Genomic DNA, 11939 nt, shown 5'->3' on the forward strand with positions numbered 1-11939 from the left:
GGACTTTGTTTAACAATGGCTCTTACGGCTTTTTGAAAACTAATCCGAGATATAAGCGTTTGACGGATGACGCAGTAATCCAGGGCCTTCGGCCCGGGTTTTTAGGAATGACACCCCAGTACCTTCGACAAAGACGTAAGTCTACGTCAAAAATATTTTTTTTAGTTGTGCGTGAGAACGATGATGCCAAGTTTGTCCATCAACAAAAACGTACCTGTAGGGATTATAGGTTGCAGGATTGAATATGTAATAAATTATTCAATGAGTATTTATTATAAGATTGATATAATTCATAAATAAGAGTTAAGAGCGCAACAAAAAGTGCGCACCTTCATGAATATTGCCTTGTTAGCTAATTGTGGATTGAGTGCGAGAGCGCGCTAGCGAGCTGCGAGAGAGAACAACGAGCGAGAAAACAACGAGATGCGCGCGGCCGGCGAAAGAGAGAATGAAGATTGCCAATCAGTTTTGTGGTTAATTTCTGTGGAATAAGACGTGTTGTTTGTTAATTGCAAAATATCTGTGTTTTTATTATAAAAGAAAGTCCCCGATCACGACAGTACTAGAGAGCCTGGAGCTTATTAGAGAACGGACATCTCAAACCAAAAGTACCAATCGAAGCACGAGAACTGTCAAACGAAGGTACCAATCGAGCAAAATCCTTTGTCTTATGCTCGATTGGTACCTCCGTTTGACAGTTCTCGTGTTTCGATTGGTACTTTTGGTTTGAGATGTCCGTTCTCTAATAAGCTCCAGGCCCTCTAGACAGTACCTACACGAAGTTGATTCAAAAATTAAATCGTTTCGATTTATCCAGAAATGAGTAACCAAGCTTCCCGTTGAAAATTAAAAAAAACATCAGCTGCAGTCGTCCAAATATTATCCCTAACTTGGCTAGAACGAAAAAGGCGTGCATCACTGTCGTGCACGAACACGAACGTCAAACTTCTTTTTTGGTTATAGTTCAAGTTTTGCGAAAAGGTGGTGCTGCGCGCATTCACGGCCAACGTTTCCATAAAAAAATCGCGGCCTGCTGCCACCTGAGTTTTTGCTCCAAACCAAACGCCGGACAATCGTTTGCCGATCCAAGATGTCCAAGCGCCGCATCGAAGTGATGGATCCCTTCATCAAGAAGCTGAGGTGGGTGGATTCTGCGTTTTTTGCTCCTGCGGATGATTCGTGCGTCGAGAAAGAAAGAAGCCAATATGGCGGCCACGAGCGTTTTTGTTGCCTCGTTTTGACATCAGTGTGTGTTTGTTTTTTTTTTTAGGGAGGAAAAGGGAATGCTGGATTCCGGTGCATCCTCCAGCAAAAGTGGCGGCTCCGGTTCGTCCGGTAGTGGCGGTTCGGGAGGTTCTTCGGGGAAGATGAATCCACTTAACGGGATTCCGTACACGCAGAATTACTACAATCTGTACAAGAAGCGCATCACACTGCCCGTGTTTGAGTACCGCGCGGACTTCATGCGGCTGCTGTCGGAACATCAGTGCATCGTGCTGGTCGGTGAGACCGGTTCCGGCAAGACCACCCAGATTCCCCAGTGGTGTGTTGACTTTGCCCGGTGCAGCGGTTCGAAGGGAGTCGCGTGCACGCAGCCCCGTCGAGTGGCGGCCATGTCAGTGGCGCAGCGTGTCTCCGAGGAAATGGACGTGATTCTGGGCATGGAAGTCGGTTACAGCATCCGTTTCGAGGATTGCTCGTCGGCCAAGACCATTCTCAAGTGAGTGCGTGGGGGGATTTATTGTCCCGGCTTGCTGCGATCGCTTTTGGAATCAGCATACTTTGATGGCTAGAATGTAATAAATTGAAATTGTTTTTTTCACTCCGTTCTAGGTACATGACGGACGGTATGTTGCTCCGCGAGGGCATGAGCGATCCGATGTTGGAGACGTATCAAGTAATTTTGCTTGACGAGGCTCACGAGCGTACGTTGGCCACGGATCTGCTGATGGGTGTCCTGAAGGAGGTTATCCGGCAGCGCAAGGATCTCAAGCTGGTTATCATGTCTGCCACGCTGGACGCTGGCAAGTTCCAGCAGTACTTTGACAATGCCCCGCTGATGAACGTGCCAGGTCGAACGCATCCGGTCGAGATATTCTACACCCCGGAACCGGAGCGGGACTATTTGGAGGCCGCTATCCGTACGGTGATCCAGATTCACATGTGCGAGGACATCGAGGGCGACATTCTAATGTTCTTGACCGGTCAGGAGGAAATTGAAGAGGCTTGCAAGCGTGTCAAGCGAGAGATCGATAATCTCGGTCCGGAGGTTGGCGAGCTCAAATGTATTCCGCTGTACTCGTCTCTGCCGCCGAACATGCAGCAAAAGATTTTCGAGCCGGCGCCTCCCAAGCGCCCGAACGGAGCGGTTGGGCGCAAGGTGGTCATTTCAACCAACATTGCCGAAACATCTCTCACCATCGACGGAGTAGTGTTCGTGATTGATCCGGGCTTTTCCAAGCAAAAGGTTTATAACCCGCGAATCCGCGTCGAATCGCTTCTAGTTTCTCCTATAAGTAAGGCCAGCGCGCAGCAAAGAGCTGGTCGAGCTGGCCGAACACGACCGGGAAAATGTTTCCGGCTGTACACGGAAAAAGCATACAAAACCGAGATGCAGGACAACACGTACCCGGAAATTTTGCGGTCCAATTTGGGTTCGTTTCGATTTCATGAAGCAAGTTGCTACAAATACTAATAAATGCTTTTTTTCCCCCCTCAAAAGGAACGGTCGTCTTGCAGCTGAAGAAACTCGGAATCGACGATTTGGTGCACTTTGACTTTATGGACCCACCAGCACCGGAAACGCTGATGCGAGCACTCGAGCTGCTGAACTACTTGGCCGCCCTGGACGACGACGGAAACCTGACCGACCTGGGCGCCGTGATGGCCGAGTTTCCGCTGGATCCGCAGCTTGCCAAGATGTTGATCGCCAGCTGCCAGCACAACTGCTCCAACGAGATCCTCTCTATCACGGCCATGTTATCGGGTGAGAATGCCACTCCTTGTCCCTTTACACCCTTCCCCCTTCCCATGTGTTCACAAAACAATTGAATGTTGAAAGGATTCTCTGCTTTGCAAGCGCGAGAGAAACTGGAAATTGTAGCCGTAACAATGCTTAGTTTCGATCGAATACGATTTGAATCCTTCCACATCGATGTCGACATCACACATTCAAAGCGCGGGACTCGGATCGTATTCGAAGCGAACTAAACAATTAAAGTCTTAGGTTAAACCAAAAATTGCCCACAATGCAACTCTATTTGATGGGACGCGCGCGGTTTTAATTGCGGTGTGCCTCCCAAACCCTACTTGTGTTTAGTCCCGCAGTGTTTCGTACGCCCGAACGAGATGAAAAAGGCCGCCGACGATGCCAAGAAGCGGTTCGCCCACCTGGACGGCGACCACTTGACGCTCCTGAACGTGTACCATGCCTTCAAGCAGAGTAAGTCGCACAGTTGTAAACAAAAACAATCTTCAGATATCTACAAAAAGAATATTCCACTTTCTTCCCCCGAAAAAAAAACAGACAATGAGGATCCGAGCTGGTGCTACGATAACTTTATCAACTTCCGCTCGCTCAAGTCGGCCGACAATGTGCGCCAGCAGCTCGCCCGAATAATGGACCGGTTCAACCTGAAGCGCACGAGCACCGACTTTAACACCACAAACTACTACTTCAACATCCGGAAGGCGCTGGTGCAGGGCTTCTTCATGCAGGTGAGTCAAGTTTCTCCGCTCCGGAACGTTGGCGGGGTTCCCCTTTCTGGTCTGTAGTCCATCTGATCGTTGGAGTCGATCTTGGAGTTTTGAAGACGATGAAAAGAGAGATCTGGAAGCTAAAGAACAACAGCGATGCCGACAAGAATCGGTACAAAAACTTTTAAAAAATCTTGTACCAGCCTAAAGGATCCATTAAAATTTTAATCTGTTGAATCATATTTCAAACTTTTCTCGAAGTTTTACATTAGGATGTAACAAAAATGATTATTGGGGCTTTTTTCGGTGGCCGTACTGTGCTCAAATCACAATTATGAGCTTAATTGGACGTAACTGATGCTGGCTCTTTGCCTTTGAATTTTAGTAAAATCTACCCCGCAGAAAGATTTTTTTTCTAAATTTCAGCATTCTTAGAGAATAATAAAAGATCAAACATTCAAAAATGAAAGCAACAATACTCAAAGCTCGAAATTTCAGAAATTAAAAAATTTTTTTTAGATTTTAAAAATTTAAAGAGTCAAAATTTTCAAATTCTAAAAATTGAAAATTAAAACCACCAAGAGCATAAAAATTATACATCCTCAAATGCTTAAATTCTTGAATTCTTAAATTCTCATTTTTTTTAAATTCTTAAATTAGAAGATCCCTACATTTCAAAATTTTTAAATTCAGAACCTTTTGAAAAAAGAACTGCAAAATTCTTAAATGATATTATTTTTGTCACCATCATAGATTACAGAAAAACTGATAATATTGGAGTACTTTCGGAGACATATTTTAAATTCGAGAAATTTTGAGACGAAAATAATACAAATTTCGTGTTTTGATTTTTGTGAGTGGCGAAAATCATCAAGTACGAACTGCATTTAAAATTTCAATTCAATTCAATTCAGTTTTTATTAAGTAAATAATCAATTCACAATTTTCTTTACAATTAAACCTAATAGAGATTTGGAGGTCCTTTCAGCTATGTGTTGATAAATTTGTCTTTCGACACAATTGGTTATTCTAAAGGCTAATCACAAGTAGAAAAAAGTTCAAGAAAAAAACCTACAAGATTGCTATAGAAAGGGGATAGTTAGAGGAAAACTTAAATCTAGATCACAGTATGATTTTGTCTGTTGACGCCGAAGAGCAGCGCTGCACGAGGCAGCTTATCCGTTGTATACGTATTTGATCATGAGCTCTCCCAGAGCCATGAACTGTTCTGCCTTGTTCCGGCAGGCACGAAAACGAGTTAACATTTCCCCCGCGAGGGCGAAAAACTCTGGCAGAGTGAATAGGTCATCTCCGGACACAGCTGCTTGTTCCGAAACTGTACCGCTCGCCGCGGTCACGCTTGCGTAGGAACCTCCCCAGCCGGGAGGAATCGCTGGAGTAATCCGATCTGCCGCGCCTTGTCCAGCTACAGGAATGGTTGGGCTTAATCTTGGAGGCGGCCGGGTCGCTGGAAGCTTCTTTTTTTTCTTAGCCTGCTCCTCGAGGTATGCTTTACGCGCGGTACAGCCGCGGAAGTTCGCTGTATGGTTGCCATCGCAGTTCGCGCACTTGACACGCGACCGGTGCTGCTGAGCGTCGCTTTCACTCAGCCTCGCTTTCTGGGGAAGTTTGCACTTCTCCGTGAAATGCATTTCACCGCACTTAACGCAGCGCGGCGGGAGGTTGCAATTTCTTGAGCCGTGGCCGAATTTTTGGCAACGGTGGCATTGGGCTGCGTCTGTCGAATTCTTTGAGAAATACCTCCAAGTCACCCAGAAACCGTCCAACGTTTTTTTCCGTCGGAGATCCTGGAGCTTGACGGTACCACGATCGAAGTAGAGTAGGTACAGCACGTGAGTACCCGTGACCGTAGTCGTTCTTGAGAGCACCTTGATGTCCCGGGGGTGAACGTTAACGTCGGCAAGGTGCCCAGCCAGGTCCTCCACTGGCCGGTCCGTGTATCCTTGCAGGACTATTTTAACCGGCACCGTTTCAGCCGGATCGAATGTGAAGTATTTCACGTTGTGTGTTTTGAGGACCATCAACACTTTATCGTAATTCGCTCTTAACAACGTGATCACTTGCACATTCTTCTTACCGATCTTCAAACAGTAGGTTTGACCCTCCAGTAGCTCGTCCACATGATCGGCTAGTGTGTCGACGACAAATATCGGCGGAGGTCTTCTTTCCTTCGCCGCAGTTTTGCTGGTTTCTGCTTTCTTCGACCCGCGTGCAGGGTCGTCATCGTCGCCGCTACTGCTGGTGCTGCAGTCGTCTTCGTTGTCCTCATCGTCACCACTCAGCGGCTCGAACTCGTTGCGTGTGGAGACGGAGCAAACCATCCCACACGAGCAGTTCGGCTTCAAGCTGGGGCACTCAACGGTGCACCATCTCGCCCGTATCTCGGAGATTGTGAAGCGCGGCTTCCTGGCGGGGAAGTCGACCGGCATGATCCTTCTCGACGTCGAAAAGGCTCCTCCGTCAACAACTGTAATATTAGGCTTAAGCCAAACATAGATCTAGGGTTTTTTTTCTCATAAATTATTTTCCCTAAAAGAGATCAGCTGAAAGGTTCTCCAAATCTCTGAATTGCAAATTTAACATCCTGGAGCAGAACTAGTAAAATCTAATAAAACCAATTGAATTGAAAAAAAGTATTGTAAGTAGCTAAGAGTGCCATTTTCCGTTCTTTTCCCTGCAGGTTGCCTACCTGGAGCAAACGAAGCACTACGTTACGATCAAGGATAACCAGATCGTCCAGCTGCACCCGTCGACCTGTCTAGGCCACCGACCCAACTGGGTGATGTACAACGAGTTTGTGTTGACCACGAAAAACTACATTCGCACCGTCACCGACGTGAAACGTAAGTTTAATCTGTTGGGAAATTGCTTGAAAGTTTTGACCGTCCTTTTTTGTTGTTGTCGTTTTAGCGGAATGGTTACTGCAGATTGCGCCACAGTACTACGACATGAACAATTTCCCCGAGTGTGAGGCCAAGCGCCAGCTGACGGTCATAGCGGCCAAGCTCGAGACGAAACAGTACCAGCAAGGATTTTAGACTTTAACTAGTTGCACTAAGATTCAGTTTCGTATTTGGTGTACCTTTTTGCACACTGTTTCCTGATATTTTGTTTTTAAGATTCAAGTACCTTCTCGGTTTGCCCTGGTAGGTGGTAAATACATTTAGCATAAATCAGTGTACCCACTTGAAATATCAACACAAATTAACGCAAATGATTCAGCTGACTAAAAGTAGAGGATTTGCTGCAGGCAACAACAAAGGATCCAGCTCTAAACTCACGAATTATGAACAGATAATAAACGTGTCACTTTTGCAAACGTGAAACCGACAGAAGTTGCGTTATTTGAAAGAACTATTACAAAGGGATCGTTCTCAAAATAAGAATTTCACACTCTTTCGATTAGTTTAACTTATTATGTTTTGCTCTTCACATCTCAACACATTCGACCACTATCGTCGGCGTTACGATCGAGGGTAGTTCCAGCTCTAAAAAAAAGTAACAGTTTGTCACTGGAATTAAGTCACTCCAGGTCCATTGCAACGAAAAGAATACTAATCCGAAGAGCCTCTCCGAAAACAATGGATATGATTCGATCTAATCACAAATGCAATCATATTCGTGTGATTTCGGCTCTCCACCCTGCTGCTTCTTTGCAGACCAGCAACGGACTTGGAATGATTTGCGATGCTTGCTAACGACGACGGTGCCGGTGCTGCTGATCTAGTGAATAACGGTTCTAACTCTAATCGCCCTCCGCGTTGTTCTCGGCAAATGTGCGCACACCAATTCTGCTGTTCAGCGTTAATTTATCCCTTTGAAACTCCCACTAGGGCTGGTCGTATGCAACGCTCGTGTAATTTGTACCCGATTTTGCTAACCACGACCACCGTGTTGGGTTCGACGTTTTGCACCTCCTGCTGAAACAGTGCCTCGTGGAGATTTGGGTTAAACTTTTCGTTCAACGGGTTGACCTGTTCCAGGCCGTGCCGTTTGAAGACCTGGTTCAGCTGCGCCTTGGTCATCGTCAGACCCTCGTACAGGTTCTTCAGGTGCGGGTTGCTGTCGGAAATCTCCTCTTTCGGAACGGCTTCCGTCGCGTGTCCCAGAATATCGGCCACCTCTAGCAGATCCTTGCAGAAGCCCTGGATGCCAAACAGTTTTGCGTCCTCGATTTGCTTGGTGAGCCGCCTCCGCAGGTTTTCTCCGTCGGCCAGTGCGCGCTTGTATTTATCCTGCCGTAATCAAAACATAAAGGTTAATTCCAAAACAACCCTATTCAAGGCCGTAACCTACGTCAAGTTCCTTCGTCTTGGCGGTGACCGCCTCCAGCTCCTTCTTCAGCTCGACATTTTCGCCGACCAGTTTACGTTCGCTTTCCGGGAGTTCTTCGGTATTTTTGGGCGCCTCTTCGCTCGAGAACCATCGGCGTCCGCTGACGGAACACGTCCCCGATGATGGCCTTGAGAGCAGGAAGATAACAATTTCGTAATCCAAGTCAACACAACTGGAGCAGTAGCAGACTGTGCGATTTTCTAGGTTAATTACGTCATTCGGTGGTGCAACTACTTACCGGAGGACGATTCTCGAAAGGGCCGGCACGAGCGAGGCGAATTTCGACAGATTTCGTGTGCTGAGGGTTGCCATGACGGGTTTGCGCTACAAGTTTCGCTGATTGCGTGCGAATTACGGACACTTTTCTGTTGGCAAAAGTTCACTCCGCAGCAACTGGATGTAAATTTCGTCAGGTTTTGTGGTGCTTCTTCCTCGTTGACAACTGCGGGTTCAAGGATGGTGTACAAAAGGTTGGAAGGCTACACTCTGATTTGAAGTTATATAGGTTTTGGAGAAAACAAACATTGATGCACACTCAAAATCCATAAAGCACAGATCTGTGTGAATTTTACGCAGATCGCCCAAAACCAGGAGTACACAGAATCTGTGTACCCTGTTTGAAAAATGTCGCACGTCGTACGAGTTGTCGCACGGTTGTGATTTTACCGTTTTGATATCGATTGGTCGAAAGGACGACAAACGGACGACAAACACTCGACATGCTCGACATGGTTTTTTCAATCGATTTACCTTCAATTCGACGTCGATTATCGTCGACGCAAACAGTTTGACAGTTCTCTTCTGTTGATCTTGTTCGGACTTGATTGCAACCGAGTCGAACCAGTTGTTGTTGCTTTTAGGCTTTTGGAGGATTTTGGACAGTTAATAGGTAAGTTGTTTACTAGGTTCAATTACTTTTTCTGCCGGAAAGTTCCGGCCGGAGTGGGCGAGTGACCAAATCTTGTATTCTAGATTTCGGTCTTCGTGGCGGAGGAGGAGGAGGACGGGAAATATGGTTTACTCGGCGGGCCATTCCGGAAGACGGGACGGGAAGGAACCAGTTTGCGATCGTGGAAGCGGTTGGTGTTTGGTGTTTTACCGTCCGCGGGATGTTGCGACGCATACCTAATGGAACTGGTGAGTCATGTTTTAGAAACGATGGAGGTGTGCTGGAAGTGCGATTGGACGATCGAAATTAAAAATAGGATGAATGGAACAAAACAAATTCTCAACTTTTCAATCCAATAATTCCAAACTGAAAAATAAAAAAATTAAAAATACTAAAATTTTTAAAAAACTTAAAAGCTGAAATTGTAAAGTTGTAAAATTCTAGCATTTCAGAACTTAAAAATGTGAGAATTCGAAAATTCTAAATTTATTGAATTTCTTGATATTGTGCAAATTGTTAGTATTCTTTTCTTAAATTCTAGAATTTATTAATTCTTCAAATTCTCAAAGTTTTCAAATATTTTTGAAAAAATTTGAAATTCAAAAATAAGATTTTTTTTTAATTGACAAAAACTTAAACACTAAAATTCCTTAATTCTTAAGTACTAAAATTCTTCAATTTATAAATACAAAAAATCTAACATTATAAAGTTCTTGAATTCCCAAAACGTTGGACGCACGAGTTGGAATTTTGAATTCTAATATTCAAAAAATTATGAGTTCTAAAATTAAAAAATTGTAAATTCTGTAAATTCTAAAATTGAAATAATTTATATTTTTAAATTCTAAAATTTCAAAGATCTTTTTTTTTAATTACGCATTTGAAAACTTAATATGTTCTTTAAAATTTTCAAAATAAAAATAAATGATTTTTTAGATCTTAATTTTTTTTTTAATTTTCAATAAAATACAAATTTAAAAAACTTTAACAAACTAAAATTAAAAAAAAATATTACAAAATTTAAAAAAAAATACAAGTTCAAGTTTTGTTTTAAGTTTGAAAAATTGTTTTTTTTTTATATTTAAAAGTTTTAAAAATTTTTAAATAGTAAAAAAAATCTTCTAACTTTTGAAAGTTTTCAAGGATTTTACAAAGTCAAAATTTTAAAAATATCACGAATTGAAATAAATGATTTTGGTATTGAGGCACCCTAAAATTCGAAAATTTTATAATTCAGAAAATTTTCATTTTCAAAAATTTCGAATTTCGGAACTTAAAATTTTTAAGAATTTCAGAATTATAGAATTTTAAAATTTTAGAATTTTAGTATTTTAGAATTTTAGAATTTTAGAATTTTAGGATTTTAGAATTTTAGAATTTTAGAATTTTAGAATTTTAGAATTTTAGAATTTTAGAATTTTAGAATTTTAGAATTTTAGAATTTCAGAATTTTAGAATTTTAGAATTTTAGAATTTTAGAATTTTAGAATTTTAGAATTTTAGAATTTTAGAATTTTAGAATTTTAGAATTTTAGAATTTTAGAATTTTAGAATTTTAGAATTTTAGAATTTTAGAATTTTAGAACTTTAGAATTTTAGAATTTTAGAATTTTAGAATTTTAGAATTTTAGAATTTTAGAATTTTAGAATTTTAGAATTTTAGAATTTTAGAATTTTAGAATTTTAGAATTTTAGAATTTTAGAATTTTAGAATTTTAGAATTTTAGAATTTTAGAATTTTAGAATTTTAGAATTTTAGAATTTTAGAATTTTAGAATTTTAGAATTTTAGAATTTTAGAATTTTAGAATTTTAGAATTTTAGAATTTTAGAATTTTAGAATTTTAGAATTTTAGAATTTTAGAATTTTAGAATTTTAGAATTTTAGAATTTTGGAATTTTAGAATTTTAGAATTTTAGAATTTTAGCATTTTAGCATTTTAAAATTTTTGAATTTTTTATTTTTTGAATTTTTGAATTTTTGAATTTTTGAATTTTTAAATTTTTGAATTTCTGAATTTTTGAATTTTTCAATTTTTGAATTTTATAATTTGAGATTCTTTTAGCATTCTTAAATCAGGTACAATTTTCAAATAATAATATTCTCGGATTTCAAAACTAATTGCAATAATCTTAAATTTAAATCTATCATCTATCTAGGCATCTATTATTTATAATTCTTTTTTAAATGTTTAAATTTTGAAAGTTCATAAATTTAGTTTTTCTTTCATAGTTCAAAAAAACTTATTTGCAATTTTATTGAATTGAAATTTTATAATTATTATTATTATTGAAATCTGAATTTAATTTATAAATTCTTGCCAATTGTTGATTGATGATATATTTTTTTCAGGCAACAATCTGATTCTGCCGGAAACCGGAATGCGTTCCCGTGTGGTCACTCGTGGCTTCCGTAGAATCCACGGAAGCAGTCCCGTTTTTTTCGTACTCGTACTCCACAAAGCCCACGTTTCCTCGTACTCCGGTAAACATCAATCCGTCGGAGATCCAAGATCGTCGCCAAGGCGTCGCATCCGGGTTTTGATCAGCTCGTCGAGGAACAAAAGTCCAACACGACCAAGATGCAGCCACGGCCGCCTCAGAAGAACACCAACACCCAAGCCGGAAGCTGCGGTCAAGGCAAATCCAGAAGGAAGCCAAGTTGGGGAAGAATCGGCGATACGCAAGTGAAATTAAGTGTACAATAAATATTTTTGTGAAATTTTGACAGCTGGAATAAAAAAAAATCAATAAAAACAAAACAACAGTTTTTTCAACTGCAAAATAACCCAAAAATCCGAAATGACAGCACACGACAATAGCACGACATTCTAAATAACAAAACCGTGCGACGTCGGTCGAATGTCGTACGACAATGTCGTACAATTTCGATCATCGATCGCACGACAAATACGACATTTTGGTGCAAAAACGTATGACATTCGTGCGAAAGTCGCACGACATTGTCGAGCGACGTCGTACGATTGCACGGACGACAA

At 41.3% G+C, this 11939-nt stretch overlaps 3 protein-coding genes across 3 annotated transcripts; 2 read left to right on the forward strand and 1 right to left on the reverse strand.

Moving 5' to 3' along the window:
* The first annotated feature begins 916 nt into the window (after positions 1–916).
* On the forward strand, positions 917–7043 carry LOC6039947 (putative pre-mRNA-splicing factor ATP-dependent RNA helicase PRP1). The gene is made up of 8 exons (XM_001849390.2): positions 917–1140; positions 1271–1720; positions 1834–2654; positions 2723–2986; positions 3320–3442; positions 3527–3717; positions 6398–6560; positions 6628–7043. The coding sequence occupies exons 1-8, from the start codon at positions 1091–1093 to the stop codon at positions 6753–6755; spliced, it is 2190 nt and encodes a 729-aa protein (XP_001849442.1). The 5' UTR covers positions 917–1090; the 3' UTR covers positions 6756–7043.
* A 76-nt stretch (positions 7044–7119) lies between these two features.
* On the reverse strand, positions 7120–8519 carry LOC6039946 (grpE protein homolog, mitochondrial). Its single transcript, XM_001849389.2, has 3 exons — positions 8291–8519; positions 8014–8179; positions 7120–7952 (listed from the first exon to the last, which is right to left on the reverse strand). The coding sequence occupies exons 1-3, from the start codon at positions 8362–8364 to the stop codon at positions 7527–7529; spliced, it is 666 nt and encodes a 221-aa protein (XP_001849441.1). The 5' UTR covers positions 8365–8519; the 3' UTR covers positions 7120–7526.
* A 285-nt stretch (positions 8520–8804) lies between these two features.
* On the forward strand, positions 8805–11700 carry LOC119767215. Its single transcript, XM_038255287.1, has 3 exons — positions 8805–8941; positions 9025–9189; positions 11294–11700. Exons 2-3 carry the CDS (start codon positions 9162–9164, stop codon positions 11629–11631), a joined length of 366 nt encoding a protein of 121 aa, XP_038111215.1. The 5' UTR covers positions 8805–8941; positions 9025–9161; the 3' UTR covers positions 11632–11700.
* Positions 11701–11939: the final 239 nt, after the last annotated feature.

This window comes from Culex quinquefasciatus, chromosome 2 (assembly GCF_015732765.1).
Source record: "Culex quinquefasciatus strain JHB chromosome 2, VPISU_Cqui_1.0_pri_paternal, whole genome shotgun sequence".
Classification (NCBI taxonomy): domain Eukaryota; kingdom Metazoa; phylum Arthropoda; class Insecta; order Diptera; family Culicidae; genus Culex; species Culex quinquefasciatus.